Source organism: Epinephelus moara, chromosome 5, assembly GCF_006386435.1.
Source record: "Epinephelus moara isolate mb chromosome 5, YSFRI_EMoa_1.0, whole genome shotgun sequence".
Taxonomy (NCBI): Eukaryota; Metazoa; Chordata; class Actinopteri; order Perciformes; family Serranidae; genus Epinephelus; species Epinephelus moara.
This window is the reverse complement of record NC_065510.1, coordinates 13,841,538-13,859,373: the sequence shown is the minus strand read 5'-3', so window position 1 is coordinate 13,859,373 and position 17,836 is coordinate 13,841,538. Positions and strand designations below refer to the sequence as shown.

Below are 17,836 nucleotides of genomic sequence, written 5' to 3'. Positions count from 1 at the left end.
CTTAAAGGTCTAGTGTGTAGGATCTAGTGGCATCTAGCAATGAGGTTGCTGGACTTAAACTTCACTTGTGTGCCAAAATTGTAGGACGGTGATACTCAACTTATTGCCCATGGGCCAAGTCCAGCCCCCAAAAGGATGCTTGATACTTCATTTTCTAATTCACAACGACAATAAATTGATTAAAACTGGGATTTTTTTGTACTTTAAATATCAATTCAGTGCCAGAGTGCATGAAAAAGCATCAAAGTTGAGCTTGTTATCAAAGACAGTGCCAGGAGAGAATCCACTGGACCCCTGACAGAGGTCTGGTCTATGCCCCTAATGTCCTCCGTTCCTAGAAACGCCCCTGTGTACACGTGCCCTGTATGTGTCTTCTGTGTCTGGCGCTTTGCCTCCTTTCATTTTGCAAAATTGGCCTCCTTGCAAAGCAAGTTGAGTATCTCTGGTGTAGGAGAACTACGGTCATTGCTGCGAACACGAAATGGCCCTATTTAGAGTCAGTGTTTGGTTTGTCTGTTCTGGGCTACTGTCGTATCCGCTTCATACGTAGATATAAGTGGCTCATTGTAAGGTAACAAAAACACAACGATTCACAGTTTCAGGTGATTATACACTAATGAAAACATAGTCATAAATTTCTGCCACTAGATGCCCCTACACACTGGACCTTTTGTGAGAACATATGTTATTAGTGACTTAACTACAGAGCGGTTTGTCCTTTGTAGTTTCGGGTGAAGGATTTATAGGCCTGAAGAGGTGAAAGTAGCTAGTATTTCTAAAGAAAAACCCTTACAGAACAGTCTGTGCTGAAGAAAATGTGTGTGTGTGTTGCTAAAATTGTTTTAATTCATTTTTTCCCTCATCTGTCTACACTGAATACCTCATAACGCCTCAGCGGAAACAGGATTATAGAATTCTTTTGCAGATGTAGTTGATAAAACTAAAACAGCTGAAACCTTGATATAACAGTGTTCAGACGCTTTGCTATGACACTTTAAATTTAGCTCATGTGCCTCCCATTTCTCTTGATCAGCTTTGAGCTGCTAGTACACCTCAACTGGAGTCCACCTGCTTATTCAATTAAATGGACATAATTTTGAAAGGCACACATGTCTTATATATTCAGAATTATAATAATAATTGTGTACATAGTCAATTTTGTATTGAAATCATGCACAGTCTGGTATCTAAAATATGATACAAACATTTACAGGCTCTAAAAGTCACCTCTTCTTCTCCTACCACTACTGCTACTAATGAGTGAAAATGAAACAGCTCAGAATAATTGACAGTTAGAACATGGTTGGTAAATAAATGTTCAACATGGACACAGAATATAGTTTTTTATTTGAAGGACAATAATAGATTAAATACAAGTTATTACACCATGATAATTAACTTATTAAAAGTTTTAGAACTTGTTTTCTTACAGTCGACTAAAACATTTTCTACAGCAACCAATTAAAACAAAAGTTGTTCATCTTGTTCTACTGACCAACATAAAGGAAGGCTATCAAAACTGACATCAACAGAAAATAATAATAATAATAGTCAATACACAATAATTGACTGTTTAAGCACGGTCTTCCATTTCTTATCTTCTATACATAAATACAGCAATCGTGAGCCTCCAGTAATGCAAGCTCCCTAACATATAGAAGTCTCAGCCTAATGCCTGTGATGGGTTACATACATCCTAAAGGTTTTAAACTGTGAAGCTGCTCATACTGCTTGCTACAGAACTATTGATCACATATTATTGATTATGAAACTATTCCAAACAAGTAACCTAAATAAATTCTGATGCTTGTGTTGTTCAACTGCGTTTTATTTCATGAACTAGACTAGACTGCTGACACAGTCGCTCTCTGCACGTGATTCAGAGTCAAATGGGTGGAAAAAAATGTATTGTTAGACGAGTTGTCAGTGAACTTGGAAAAACTGCAGACACACCTACAGCTCTTAATAAAATGTGTTGAGAGATAAGCCCTTCACACCATGTTTGTTGATGATTGGGACGATGGCCTGATCCAACACGCAAATGGTTATCGAGCTGATGATATTTGGAAGAACTGTATTAACCTACTTAATGAGGTACACCTGGATAGTGTTGGCAGGACAACCTTCTGCGTCCACCACTGCCTGAACCGTCTGAGGTATGGATTTAAGGGACGTACCTAGAATATTTTCTGCTGCACATTTATGATATGAAAAGCCGTACGCAACTTTTGGCAGCAGAGGGCAGCAGAAAGAACTGTACATACAACACTGGCATATAGTATGATTTAGGATAGGGTGCTCTACACTTTTTAGAAGTGTTGCTTGACAGAAATGAGGTATTTTCAACAGAATAAAGTGTCGGTGGACACTTTCCTTTCATGGCGTGCACCTGGACAATTTTGTTGAATCGCTGACATCATATTTTGTCGTGCAATGTGATTTTGTAGACACGAATCTCCTCGTCCATGTCCTGCACTGATCACCTCCTTTTCTTGTGCTCCCGTTATCTGCTCAGTGGAAGGAAGTTTATAATCTATTCCTCTTCACACTCACAGATTTCATCCAATCCCTCCATTATCAGAATGCAAAAGTGGGATACATATAATGATCGGGATGATCTAATGTAACTAAAGAAGTCAGCTGTAGGATAGCAACTGAACCCTTTCGCCAACTTTGTGCAGCTCTATAATTTCCGTCGAGTGACGCTTATCAAAAGTGTCAAGCACCCTTTCATAAATCAGGCTTAAAGGACAAGTGTGTAAGATTTAGGGGGATTTTGTGGCATCTGGTGGTGATGTTTGCATACTGCAGCCAGCTGAAACTTCTCCCAGTTGAAATTCCTTCAGTATTCGATGTTCAGGAAGTTTTTACCGGGAGCTGAATTATCTGCAGAGAATTCTTATTCTCCAAAACAAACCTTGTGATAAAAACTAGTAAAAACTCTGAATAAAGCAGTTTCACGTTACAAATCAGTGATTCTCAGATGCAGTTCGGCTATCTAAGATAGGCACCTGCTAATGCGTGCTCACCTTTTTCTCTGATAACTTAAGATCTAGACGTTCACGGAGGTTTTACCATGAGTCGAATTACCTACAGAGGTCTCTTCCTCTTCAAAACAACTGGTGGTTTAAACCAGTAAAAACTCTGAATAAAGCAGTTTCACATTTTAAAAAAATCAGTGTATTTCCAACGCTGCTCGTCACTGAGGGGCTGCTAACTACGGTGGCTGGTGCAAAAACTGGAATGGCCCTGTCTAGAGCCAGTGTTTGGTTTGTCCACTCTACTTTAGAAACATAGCAGTGCAACATGGCAGACTCCACGTAGAAAAGGACCCGCTCCCTGTGTAGATTTGAATGGCTCATTCTAAGAAAACAAAAACACGATACATATCTCCAGGTGATTATACACTAAAGAAAACGTACTATATTTCATTTCTGCCGATATATCCCCTTAAATCTGACACACTGGACCTTTAAAGATGTCGATGTTGATGAGAGTCGTGAGACCAAACCGAAACAGTAGAGTTGTGGGCCAGAAAACTATGAGTTGAAATTTGCTGAAACATAATATACTCAGAGGAGCTGCAGAGTTGATCGATAATTCTCTGTGAGATCATCATTATGAGTGAGTAGTTTGATCCATTAATGATTATTGCAGCTTCAAATCTTAGGACTGCAGAGTCCACAGGAGTAAACTACCTCACTAAGTTTCATCCAACACCAGCAGGCTGTAGTGTCGACAGGGTGGACCTGTTGGGTCGTGTTTATACCAGATATGATTGTTTGTCATCAGCATGTAGCATCAGACACTTTATTCATTTGTCCAGGCAGCATTTTCTCTCCATGTCCATCTTTGGTGATCATGAAGCTCAGCTTTACCTTCTTGTTCTCACCTCCCAGGACTGGAGGGCATCACTGTCCTCAGCGGCTCTGACTACTTTTCATTGTTCAGGTTCAGTTAGTTGTGATCGTAACTTTTTCACACCATAGTCACACTTAATGGTTTTTTGCATCCGGTAGACTGAACCACAGTTCACATTCTCCTACTGTATAATTATACGCATTAATAAGTGTTTTGCCATCAGTGGCAACAGCAACACACCATTTTTGGTGCCTTTGTAGTGCATGGTTTTCCCATTTCTTATATTATACTATATAATATAATATCATTATCAACATCATAGCATGCTGCCACAGCACAGTGTTATTGTGTGTCGTACTTTCATTTCTTTCTGTAACATTTTAATTACTTACATACCAACTAAACACACACACCCAGTTTATGGCATGTACTGTCAACCATCCAAACTGCTACTGACCTTTTCAAAATGACAAAAGGCTGTTTTATATTCCAGTGTCTTATCACAACTTGCACAGTAGGCTACACACATATGGTGACAGTCTGAGACAAAAACAAAACCGTCTCCCTTTCTCTGTTCAAAAGCACGCTGCCTTTGAAACAGGTATATTAAACTGTGTTAGAGACAAACGTTTCTCCAACTCCTGCAGTAACACATTTGATTCATTTTTCGTTGTAAACAAGTTAACAAACCACCTTCAGTTAATCTCGTCCCAGGCTCTTGGTCTACTGGTCGTAGTAGCTCTAGCAGCAATGGAAGTCCAGCAACAAGCTGTAGCTTTAGCTCGGTTGCCTCCTTAGCCACCTTTCACTTTAAGTAAACAGAGGAATGTTTTATCCACAGAATTAATAAAATTCCTGTTTTTTTGTCTGTGTGTTATAACATTTAGATTATCACTGAGTTATCCCAGTTGATAAATTCACAGGACCACGGACAAACACTTCCTGTTCCATCCAACTTTTATCCGTACATGTTTCTCCAAACCTTTTTTCTATTCTCTATTCTATCGTAAAACTATGACACCTCTATGACAGAGATATGTCAACCTTTAACTGCAGAAAATTCTTCTGAGAGTGATGAAATTAGCCGGACTGCCCTGTCACGCTGGAGACCGAGGGGTCTGTCTCACATTTCAGCTTCAGCGGAGGCTCTGTGGTGTCAGAGGCAGACACATTGGAGGATGACTGAGGAGGTGTTGGTGTATCAAAGCCCTTATCCATCCTCCCGTCTCCGTTCACCCTCTCCTCCCCATGTCCTGGTGGGGACTCATGTGTGCGCATGTGCTTGGCCAGGTGGTCATTGCGCATAAACACTCTAGGGCACAATGCGCAGCTAAACTTTTTAGCACCAGTGTGGGTCTGAAGGTGGCGCTGCAGTTCATCAGAGCGTGTGAACCTCTTGCCACAGAAAAGCCAGTTGCAGACAAACGGCCGGTCCCCGCTGTGCCATCGTAGGTGAGCCTTCAGGTGGGAGGTCTTGGCGTAGGCCTTACCGCAGCCAGGGATGTGGCAGTTGTGCATGTGCTTCCTCCTGCTGTCATCAGTGCTCTGGCCCAGCTGTTCAGCATGGACGCAGTTAGGGCAGCGACATGCAGCCTGACCAGCACCTCTGGAAGAGGATCGGCGCTGCGGCTTGGGCCGGGCTGAGACAGTGCTCTCCTGTGGTTCCTCTAAGGAGAACGGTTCTTGCTGCAGCATTTCAGGGCCCAGTGGCTCCATCTTGAAGCCATCCTGAGGGAAGAGGTGAGATGAGTGCGAGGCTGGAGCGAGTTGAGCTGGAGGCAGGGTGCACAGCTGCGGGTCAGATCCGTAGGGCCCTAAAGAGTGCTGCAACCCCATGGAGCTCCCTGGACTCACTGGAGGCAAGCCGACACCCTGCCCCGTCTGCAGGTCTATCCAGCTCCCTGGTTGGACGTCCCTGTGGAGGTCCCACCAGGAGGGGATGTTCATGTCTTCTGAGCTGCCACTTGGTGGTGCTGTCCGTAACCAAGGCTCGTAAGGGTGGGCCATTAGGGAAGCTGGTGTAGGTGCAAGACTGTTGATGAGGTCGGCAGCTCAAAGTGTTCACTATCTTTTGGGTAACGCTGAGAAGATTAGCACATGGTGGGATGGTGATGTGTTTAAAAAACCTGCAGAGAGAAAGAACAAACTGTTATCTCCTTAAATCTGGTATCAGCTCAAACTTTCTCACTCAGTTGCATTTTTTCAGTGACTTCAGTGAACCACATGACTTTGAAGTCTTGAGGTCATTTTTTTTCAAGTCTGAAAAGCTTTGAAATTACTCGGCTTCTGCTGATCTAACGTTTCTGAACTTCAGAAGTGCAGACATTCAGGTCTAAATCCTCCTGTCTACAACATTTAAACCCAGAGCACACCTCCTTCATTGCCATGGATACTGCAGTTCTCACGCTGCGTGGCCGAGGAGACAGAAGAGAGGGGGAGACAGACGTGTCCAGGCAGAAGCCTGCCACATGCATCCGCTGCCAGGTACTTCCCATGGAGGACAGTCAAAGACAAGCGCAAAGAAAACAACATCATCAGCCCTGTGCAGAGGCAGAGGCAGAGACAGCGGTGGGGGGAGGGACAAGAGTGAAGGGGAGTGTTGACAGGGGAGCAGTTTGGTAAAGGAAGAAGTTCCAGGGAGGTATGGCTGCAGGCCAAAGTCTATTTGTACGTCTCTGAGGTTTGTGGAGATGAAACCTGGCAGACTGGAGAACCTGTTTTTTTATGAATCACACATGATTTACAACAACAGCCCTCCAGGCAAGTTACAAAAGGAGCCCCGTAAAATGGCCCGCCTCTTACACACTGGCGGCAGAACGCATCAACAGTTGCAGACTGACGGCATTCAGGAGCCTGAGAATAGGAGACCAACAATGACATGAGAACAATTACTTTATGTATATAATTATGGGCACACGCTCTGAAACAGCATCCTGTCCCCACTCCAGGATATGTGCACACCTCAACATCGTCAGTCATTCAGCAGGAGGAGGGGCTCTGGTTTACAGAGGTGGCACAAAGCTTGTTAAAGTTGGACAAGTCTGTGGAAATTTATGACAAGAAGCTGCTAGCCAGCAAGACCTGTGCTCGGCTCCGAACATGTCCTAGCCCCAAACAATCTTGTTGACTTCCACCACACCCCCATCCTCGAACATCTACAATTATCTTTACGGCAGGAAACAGTAAAGAAGGCTGAAGCTTGAGAGGCTGGTATCTTGAGATCACTTGTTGTGAAACCATATCGGACATACCAAACTGCAAAAGGTCGCCCAGAAACAAGAGGTCAACTTCCAGTGGAAGACATACATCCTGTCTGATATTCATTAGAGACGGGCGGAGCGTGCACGTGGTTCAGCATACAGGTGGTGTCACTCTGACTGACAGTGAAGGATCCCTTCAGTAGATCTCAATTTGTTGAGTCAATACAGCCAAACCAAGAGGATTACACGTCCTCCTCAGAGGTTCAGTCAAAACCACTCAGAGATGCTTTTGAGTCGCAATGAAATCGTAAAGCAATTAGTTTGGAATTCCCTAATGAAAGGTCTGGTGTTAAAGGTCAAGCTGATTTATTTCACGTCGGCCTGGAGCCAGAGCTGCTGCTCTGTAATTTTTTGGGAATGCGACTCAGACGCACGACGGAATGGTCCCCCCAACTCCGCTCTTACTGACATAACCGTAAACAAACGAAGACAGCGCCATCCTCCTCCGGTCGCCAAAGTGCTGGGAGTGCCGTGAGCTCCTGAGGGAAACAGCTGGCACAGGGGGGCCCTCAGGGGGGGCGGCAGCCTGGGGGGAGGAGGATGGTACGGAGCAATGACAGAGCTCTGGTCATAAAACTTGCCCGACCAAGACCCAGCAAAGCCCCCAGTTTACAAGTCTGCCATTGGGAAGAGGCGCAGAGAGGGAATGAAATTAAGTCTGCATTTTTAATGCGAAAACACGACAATGGACGTAGTTCTCTTGAGTTTTAACAATCAGTTTTTTACACTTTATGTTCTTTTTTGTTTCCATTGGATTCCACTAATGATCAGGATATTCCAACATAAGCGTTCCCTTTTTTAATCTGCTAGTTTAAACTTTTGCGTCAGTACAATTTAAGGTCCATTTTCTAGAATAATTCACAGGCCCAGTTTAATCCTCATCCTGCCCACCACCATGTCTCCCATCCTATCTCCTCCCAGACGTCGAATAACAGTTAAAGCAGTAACGCTGACTGTCTGTGGACACTCCAAACAAACCACTTTGGGTCAAATGGCGTTTTACAAGTAGTTTGTTGTAACCTGCTTGGAGGACAAGATGGATGGAGTGGAGCCCATCAGTAGGGGCAGGGGTCAGGTCAGTTGTTAGAAGAGTGAACCACGATGAACTTCAAATGCTTTTCTGTCAAAATCTAAACTTTTTGACCTTTGCTCAGTGAACATGTGAACTTTAAACATACAAAAACAAACACAAGAACTGGTGTTACGCCCAAAGTCTGACCCCAGACTGGTAAAAATCTGAATAAGGAGCAATGAAACTGACTCTATATTCAAATGTATAAAATGCTATGACTTGATTTTAAATTTAAACGTCATCTGCACACCTGAGTGAGGAGTCAGGTTTATGAGATACAGAGCTGGAGATGGAAAGTGGATGTCTGCTAATCGGTCCCTCTGCACATTGACTGTATGATTAAGTGCTGAGATAGTTTAGATATGGATGACAGCTTTACATCCTCAGTGATTTAGGAGTGCCAGTGTCGTCTGCTACATATTTTACTATGATAGATATACTGCTGTTCTCATGACAACAGCTTTATGTGTGTTTTTGTACCCTTTTCTCTCCTCTAAGTGGATGCACTCAGTTATAACAAGTTTGACACTCCTTATTTACAACTAAAAATGCTGCTAAAGGTTTCAAAAGCTGCTTTTGCTGCAGTTTTGCTTATTTATGTTGTTTCAGTATGTCTGATTCAGTGGATAAGTAGGTTAAATATCATAATACAGACATGATTTTAATTAAAATGAGACGCACACAATGTGACACCTGTTCAGGTTTGCAAAAAAGTAGAATTTTGATTTACTATAAAACATGTAAAAATACTGCAGTGATGGAAAATTAGTTAAAACATTTACTAAAGTAAAAATTTGAGCTACTTGTAGACTTCACTAACATACAGCATATATAATGTATAATAAAGTACATTTTACTTTTCTTTACAATCATAGTTCCTTTTCCGTTTTAAGTGTTACAGACAGAACTTATAGTGAGTTCATAAAAAATTATGTTGTTTAGGATTAATCTACCCGACTGTATATGAAGTACAGTTAAAACTGCTTCACCTCAACCAATTACAACATTTAAGTACCACTTATATATTAAATGTAATAATAATTCAATGATACAATAATATAACACTGATATGGGCCGTTCTGCATATTGGTACTTTTCATTTTCATACTTACGTACATTTTGTTCCTAATACTTCTATGCCTTTACTTGGTGAAAGTTTGAATGCATGACTTGTATTTTACTTTGCTGTATTATTTCTTTTACTGAAGAAAAGAATTTGAATACTACATATAAAGTTTATCTTATAAAGACCTGCACTTGATCAATCGTCAGTTAAGTCGTGCGTTTTTTAATTTAAATCCTTTATATACAAACAACATTTATCAAAACTCAAATCAGACAGTCCAGATTGATGTGCAAACACATTAATTTAATGGATATTATATTTAACTAACCCCGTTATGTGCACTTTTTAACCCATCTTATTTCAAAATCTATTTACTTCAATATTGTCTTTTATTGTATAGTACTGGAAATCTGTCATTATTCTCCAGTTGTTTGACAGAGTCCCTGTGGAGTGTTCCAACAGCAAACATGAAAATATTATAGGCAGTTTACTTTACAGGAAAATAGGGGAGCAATGACATTAGACCAAAATTCCAAATTAACAGCAACAGTGAATGGCGGCAAATTTTCTCGACAGCATTCCTGCTCAGATTTGATTCATTTTTCATTAAAAATATACAGGTGTGATTCCCCATAATCTAATTGTATTCTTGTGAAACATTATCTAAACTAGGATTTTAAGAGAGAAAACCTGCATCATTATTTGTATCTGAGTAAACACCACACAGGCTACATCACACTGACACTGACCCTCCACACCTTCAGGTCAGCCTGTTGACTTTCTGCTATAACCCACACTTTGATTATATCATATACCTGAAAATCTGGACTTTATATTCTTATATTCTAAAACTTAGTCGAGTTTTATCCAGACAGCTAATACTGAACTATCTTAACCCAATGACAGCTTTAATCCTGGAGTCCTGACTGTTTTTGAATACTTTTGATTTTGCCTCTACATACCACATGAATACCACACCAATGTTTGGTATCTTTATTTCAGCACAACATCACTTATATAACTCGATAATCACTTTTTAATCAACATACTGGACCCCAGAACACAAGTTAACTTAAATACAGCAAACAGGACAAGAATAAAACATAATTTATAAATAATAAACGACATTTTTAGGTTATATTGCAGCTGTAATGGCCTCTGAAGTAAATGTATATATTTTTAATTATGTTCAAATTAATTGAGTTTTAGTGTGTATGTTGTATCTACTAAATTCTACTAAGTTATGATTATTTAAACTTGACTTCCTGTTGATTTTTCTTGTCTGCGTTCAATGTGACATAACTTTGATTTCTCATAAATGGACTCACAGTTCCCTGTCGATGACTTTGAAGCCTATAAGATGTTCCTACAGTTTAATAAATCATTAATATAGCAATTTCCGGTAATGTTAATGAAGGTTATTTATATTCCATATTATGTAAACAGATAGGACTATAAGGCTTAAGGTAAGTGGCAGTGATAGCAAATTAAATCTCCTGAGTTACCTGTTTGTCCTTGGAGCTGCTGCTGTTGTTATTTTCTTTTAGGAATAAAAGCACCCTGGTTGGAGAAACTTAGTCTCGGCTCAGCTCTGCTGTTTCTTCCCTTCGTCGATACACAGAAAAATAATATCCTCATCATATTTCATCTGATTTTCTCCATCGCGAGCGGTCCGAGTGAGGCAGAATCGGCGTTTTGGCGCACAGGTAAGCAGCACTGTGAGTAGTGACAAACTTTATGATAGGCTGTGCGTCTTGAGTCCCTGCAGGCTCCGCCCTCTGCTGCTGTGTTGTCTGCCCCTCTCAGGATGCGCCCTCCTCGGCTGGAGGTGAGGAAACGGCTCGCTTTGGGAAAAAACGCGGATCAATCGGGCTGTTCATCAGAGCTGCAAAATATCAGAAAGTGTAGTCTGGGTTACTATCAAAAAGGTTCCAGTTTTAGTCCACTGTTTTTCCCCCCACAATTTATTTTCTTTTTCTTTAATTTTCATAGAGCAAAATGAGATTAGGCTATTGGTAATTCTACTCATTTATTCCCCCAGCTACAGTGCAGACAGATGTATAAAAATATAAATCATAATACATTGTTTTGCAAGTCACAAATTAATCCCAAATCTTTGCTTTCAAGTCCCAAGTCAAGACTGACCAGTGCCAAGTCAAGTCCCATGTCCAAAACTTTGAATTTTGACTCTCAAGAAAATCATAATGTGCTCTTCACCAAATGTAATGTAATTTTAACAACAGAGTAAAACTATTTTAAATTTACTAAGATCATGCTAAAATATTGACTTATTTGTTAAAATAACTTTGCTGGAAGTTGCTGCGTCTCTGTCTGTAATTTTTTACCTACACATTTAGTGTAGTGCTATTTGTTTTTTTTTGCTGATAACTGCATAGTTTTTGTACACATACAATATGATCTTTGGTATCATTTTTTCGAACTGCTGCTCAGTAACGTAACATTAGTTCTTCATGCTTCTGTCCTGAAACTTGACTAGATGGTGTTGGACTGGTTTAAAACAAAATGGATCATCTGGGGAATTAACTTGACTTGCTTGGGATTGGGTAGCTTTAATGTTAGTTGATTCAGGAAATGAATTGATCCATCACACACTTTTTTAATAACATACGTTTGTATAATCTTTGGGCTGGGGGGAAGGTACCAAGAATTTTCAAGTCCAAGGGAAGTTACGAGTCATTGGTGCTGACGTCCAAGTCAAGTTGCAAGTCTTTTTGTGATTTTCTCAAGCCGAATCTTAAGTCATCAAATATGTGACTCGAGTCTGACTCAACCCCAAATCATGTGTCTTGAGTCCAAACCTCTGACTCACAATATATAATGTGAACAGTAAGTGATCAGTTCAGTGATTCAGTTCAATGATTAGTCCACCACTTCAATGCACCTATAATTGTAATACAATATTGTAACACTGACAGTGTCATTCTGTGTTTTTACTTTTGATACTTTAAATACTAAAAGTTCATGTCCGAAATATTAAGGGGGACATCCTCTGGGTCGTCTCCCCCCATCCCCGAAATCTACATCTATAGTCTTTGAACAGAAGCACCTCTGAGATCATGACATGTATGAGTAAAAATATCCTTGCTGTGTATCAGATGGAAATTCTGCCTCTCAATTCTTTTATTTTATCAGGATGTGCATCTAGAAAAATACCTGTAAGCTATTACAACTTTTATTTATTTACAACTGAAGTCCACTAACCAGCTTTTTTCAGTTAAATTACAATTGTTTTGTCAAGTTACACTTTTGTTTTATCTTGGTTGACATGAGAAAATGATTTTTGGTGTCTGAAATTAATAATTACTATAGCACTTTTCTTTCAAAACTACCAATATTTAACACTTTACATAAATAAAAACAAACTTGAGAGATTTTGTACATCATCATAATGCCTAATATGACACTTAATCATTACGGTGATGTGACCAACCTGTACACGCTGTACAGCCCTGGTGCAGTAACGTGCTCAGTGACTGCAGCCTGTGAATCAGACCTGGAAATCCTTTGATTGCGGACACTCCTGAGAGGTGGTTTGGCTCGGGTCAAAACACAGGCACGATACACAAATCTGGAACTCTTACTTTGCAGAAAACAGCTCTGCTTATCCAACAGCCTGAACCATTCAGAGAAGCAGTATCTCACATTAAGTGTGGCTGTGTTTAATATGACGCTTGAACTGCTGCAAAAGGCTCCCAATACGTGTCATGTTGCACGTCTTGTAATATGTCACAGTTTAATTGACTGCTGTGGCTTTGAACGTGCATCACTCCTTTAATAGTTTTTAACATCATCTTCCTTTGAGGGCTGTTTTTTTTTTTTTTTTTTTTTAAATTTTGTCTCCTGGCTGAGTTAATTCCTTTCCTGTCAGAGCATGTTGGTGGAGCAGCTTCAAATCAACTGACAAACACAGACCACAGACAGGCCGGCGGGAAGTGACTTCCTACCATCTCTGCTCCTCTGTCTCTGAAGCAGCACTTTGCCAACGCCGAGTTTGAACCGATCACATAAAGGAACCACAGGGCAATCGGCAAATATTGACAAGTTTTGATCCAGCACGTGCCTTGACAGAATTAAACACTCCTTCAAGCAATAAAAAGTGATCAGACGAATCAGGAAAACTGCTATGACCACTGCTTAGAAGAATATTCTCACGCAGAAAATTTAAACATGACAAAAGTGTTGCTGACACATCTAAAACTTTGTCAAAATTGAATTGGTATAATGTCTCAGTATCTCATATCTTCCCGTATAAAGTACCTGTACACATGGAGAAGATCATGGCGCTGAATTGCAGACCACACACCACGTCTAAATGGTGTTTACAGACATCTTTAAATAGTCAAGCATATTTCCTCATGAATACAATGCAGCACAATCAGAGAGAGGCTGCTTAATAACATTTAATTACAGTGCAAATTCAAGTAGGGGCTTACAAATTCTCCTAATGATTTAGAAGTGTTTAGATAGCTTGTTTGACAGTTTTTATGTCTGTCGCTGCTTACATATTTTTTTCCTATAAGAGTTGATGCTGTGTGTACATGAAAATGTTTGTGGTTCTTTAAACGCTCTTGCGAGGAGGCTTTTGCTGAAGTACTGACATTTACTCTTGTCATCGATCCAGTAAAATCCCCTGTGAATTTCAATGTGGTGAAGTAGCATCTATTTATAAAACTGCAGCACCTTTGACCTTTACGCGTTAAGGCTGTTGTTTTTGGACCAAACCCACCCAATCGTACAGGTTACTGCTCATTAATGAGACTAGAAAGCACTCAGACTGTAGGCTAGTAATGTCTGTGTCAATGTTTGGCACTTAGTATAAAGACTTAAATGCTCTATATTGTTTTGTACTGAGAGGAAATGATACAAGGGAGAAGTTTGCTTGGAGGGCTTTCTGCCAGAAACCCAAAATACAACTTTTTTCCAGCCTTAACCAAGAAATCCCTCTCGGGCAGAAGGTACTCTCGGCAAACATCTCCCAACAGTGTGCTTTCAGATCGAGCTGCAGTTTTAGAACATAATGCCAAATTCAACTTTGAAAACTTAATAAATATTAGTCAATGTTTTGCCAAGCATTCATTCAGTGCTCTATTTTGGGGTTTTCCAAGCAACTCCTTCATACTTTAATTGTGAGTTGCACTGTGGGACAATAGCCTTTATCATTACCAGATAAAAAAAAAAAAATCAAATACTGTATTTCTTTTTTTAGGCCTCCGCACCGCCAACAGCTGTGGCCAGACGTATTATATTCTCAGGTTGTCCGTCCCATTCTGCTGAACACGATATCTCAAGACCACCTTCAGGGAATTTCCTCAAATTTGGCACAAACGTCCACTTGGACTCAACAATTAACTAACTAGATTTGGGTGGTCAAAGGTCACTGTGACCTTCTATCAGTCTCATTTTCAAGGACACAATATCTCAAGATGGCCCTGAGGGAATCTCTTCAAATTTGGTATAAACCTCCAAGGACAAAATGATTAGAATTTGGTGGTCCAAGGTCAAAGGTCAATGTCACTGTGACCTAACAAAGTATATTTTTAGCTACAACTCAATAATTCATGCACTAATTTTGAAAGAAATTCACACAAATGTGTATTGGGATAAAATGATGAAGTGATGGCAATTTATACCCAAAAGGTCAAAGGTCAGCGTCACTGTGATGTCATAGTTTTCTGCAAAAACACTTTTCTGGTCACAATGCAACACCATAACTCAGGAACAGAAGGGGAGACATTGGTCAGATACTGAATTGGTGACACTAATCTTTAGTGCCTTGAAACTGAGCCGATTGTAACTGTGCTGCAGGGTTGAAGATGTGTGTGAAGGATCCGTGTTTTAGTGTTTGTCTTTGCAGTGGACTTTCTTACTGTTCAACAGAGCCCAGCTAGCTGTTTCCTTGTTTCTTGTCTTTTGGATGAGCTAAGCTTACGAGCTGCAGGTTGTAGCTTCATAGTTAATGTACAGACATGAGAGTGGTCTCAATCTTTTAGCAAAAATAGCACGCCTTTCCAGGGATGTAAAATCATTCATGTGATGCTTATAACTGACTAATCATTAAAACAATAGAGTGTTGCAGGAATGAGTCCTAAGCCCAGAAATGAGTTAGCGGTTTAGCCATGAATGTACAGTATAAAAAGAACTGGATACAGCGTTGGAGCCAGTGCCCTGTTCATTCCTATGAAAGTTGGTCAGTGGCACATGGAGCCAAAAAAGTTCAAGCACAGCATATAAAATTACCCAGATGATCGGCACTGCTTCTGCACTCAGTGGCCAATCGAGGAGGCGCACTACAGGCTTCCACCAGCACAGTGCCTCACTAACCTGAATGAGGATACATTGATTCAATCTGCAGCTCCTCTAGTCTTTCCAAATGTTATGGGACCCAATGAATCATATTCTGATTGTAAAACTAGTCATTTCACAGGGTTGTGGTACTCAAAAAAATTCCACTAATTTACAACGTCCCTTTTAGTCGATGGGAAAAGTCTTTTTGGGCCACATGACATCACGTGAAAATTGGCTTCAAAGCTTGGTGCACTTCTTGGTGGCCTAGTTTTAGATCTTCCTGTTCCCTGGTCACAATGTGAAAACGTTTTTTGTTTTGTTCTTTGACATAAAATACTTAATTAAATAACTCATTTGTGAATTCTAAAGCTTGTATGTGTTTTAAAAAAGATGGTTGCTAACAAGTGGCTAGATGAGACTACAGAATGTCATCACGCCAAAGCGTTGGCTGAACACGCAATTGCCTTGCTCTGGTCGTGACGTTAGGTCATGTGACCGTAGTGTAGTTCATTAGCTTTTAGCTTCTGGGAAATGCATTAACACTTCAAAAATCATCAAGGTGGTGTTTGTGAAGGTTATCTTGTTGAACAAAACATGTAAGTGTCACAATCTTTTGTTTGCTGCAGGGATTATTTTCTGCACTGATCCAAAATCCAGTGGAAAATTACTATTGGCTTTTTGTTTTGGGAATCAAGGTGACACTAACTACAAAAACCCATCACTCCTGCACCACTCTATACAACACTTTTTATTGCTGGAATATTGCCAATGTTCTACACACCCTAAACACACCGTAGCATTGCTTGTTAGTATCTATTGTTTTTTAATTACAGTCATTTGTCAGGAACAAGTTTTGGAGCTTTTGCTTTGCTCCCCCGAATGTCATAATAGTTTATGTGAGAGATCAGTCTAATTTCTGGAGCTTTCAGTTTGTGTGTGACTGTATTTCTGTGTGTACGCTTGGAACTTTCCTTAAAGGACATGTGTTTGGTATACAACATTCCCACCATATAAAGTTGGTTCTGATTCCGAGTCACTGGCCTCTGGCTGGTTTGACTCGTCTCTAGTCCCACGGGAACCACATCGCTGTCCCAGACAAATCCTCCTGCCAACACGCCAGCCTCCAGGGAGCTAGGCCAGCTAAAGCCTCACTTCCCCTCCAGAGGCAGAAAAAAATCCAAACAAAGTAAACAGTAAGCACCTAGTAGTCAACTTCCTTATCCTTGTTAATTATTCACAATCCCGGAGGAGAGACCGGCCCACAGTTGTCTTCTGAGTCACATCTTTTTTTTTTTTTTTCTCATACAAGCACTCACTCACCACAGTGGCCCCCCTCTCCTCCTGCCTCCCCTTTCAACTTCAAACCCAGTCATTTCTGCAAGCTGCGCTTTGATTGTACCAAACACCTGTATTTTTCGAGGAGAGACTTCCTTGCGAGCCCCCGCCTCCCATCTTTGATTGTTAAACAGCAGTGGCGCCGTCATTACTGTCTGTGCGACTGATGCCGCCCAGCTTCCCCTCCCATCTTCCACCTCTGCCTTTTAACCGGAACTTTAATTGCTCAGAGAAAATTTGGATTGCTTTATTTTATCTAATTTCCAAAAACCCCTTTTTGTGTGTGAAGGGTTGTAAAACTTGAAATGTGCCTTGCTGGATTTATCGGATGAACTTGAGATGATTACAGATTTCCTAACAGAGCACTCCAAAATGTCCTCAGATTTTTCTTACAAGATGTGGGACCTTTTTAAATTTAGAGCGTAAAGTTGGTAGTAACCAGATGGACACAGACTCCCAACATTTTTTTGCAGCTCACCAGTAATCCTCCTGGAAGACAGACAGACAGACACACACACATCTTTGCAGCAGTAATACCATGCTTTATTAGACAGCCTCTCCTGCCATCCTGTCTCCCCCCTCAGATTAATATCCTCTGGGCTTCTCACCAGCTGTTTCCGTCCCATAACACCCCTCATCTTCCGCCGGCCGGCCCTCCGCTTCACATGGCAGGGCTTACAAACTGGGCCACAGTGCCTGCGTGGCTCTAGGAGAGGTCTTCGGCTTAGCACTGCGTGTGTGTGTCAAGATGTGAGTTCACCAAGCGCGCTGCCAGATCTCTTGTCCACGCAACTGAAAACAGCCACTTAAAGAAGGACAAACACAGACAGATGTAATTTTACACACTATCTGGATTAGTTTTCTAGACACTTTTCACGGTCTAGCCTCTTCTCCCCACTGGAGCAGAGGTTAAATGTCAAAAAATATGATGCGTTT

General features: G+C 40.9%; 1 protein-coding gene across 1 annotated transcript; it reads right to left on the bottom strand.

Moving 5' to 3' along the window:
• Positions 1 to 1,332: 1,332 nt before the first annotated feature.
• Positions 1,333 to 10,980, bottom strand: sp6 (Sp6 transcription factor). Its single transcript, XM_050045605.1, has 2 exons — positions 10,765 to 10,980; positions 1,333 to 5,987 (listed from the first exon to the last, which is right to left on the bottom strand). Exon 2 carries the CDS (start codon positions 5,866 to 5,868, stop codon positions 4,942 to 4,944), a length of 927 nt encoding a protein of 308 aa, XP_049901562.1. The 5' UTR covers positions 5,869 to 5,987; positions 10,765 to 10,980; the 3' UTR covers positions 1,333 to 4,941.
• Between the last annotated feature and the right edge of the window lie 6,856 nt (positions 10,981 to 17,836).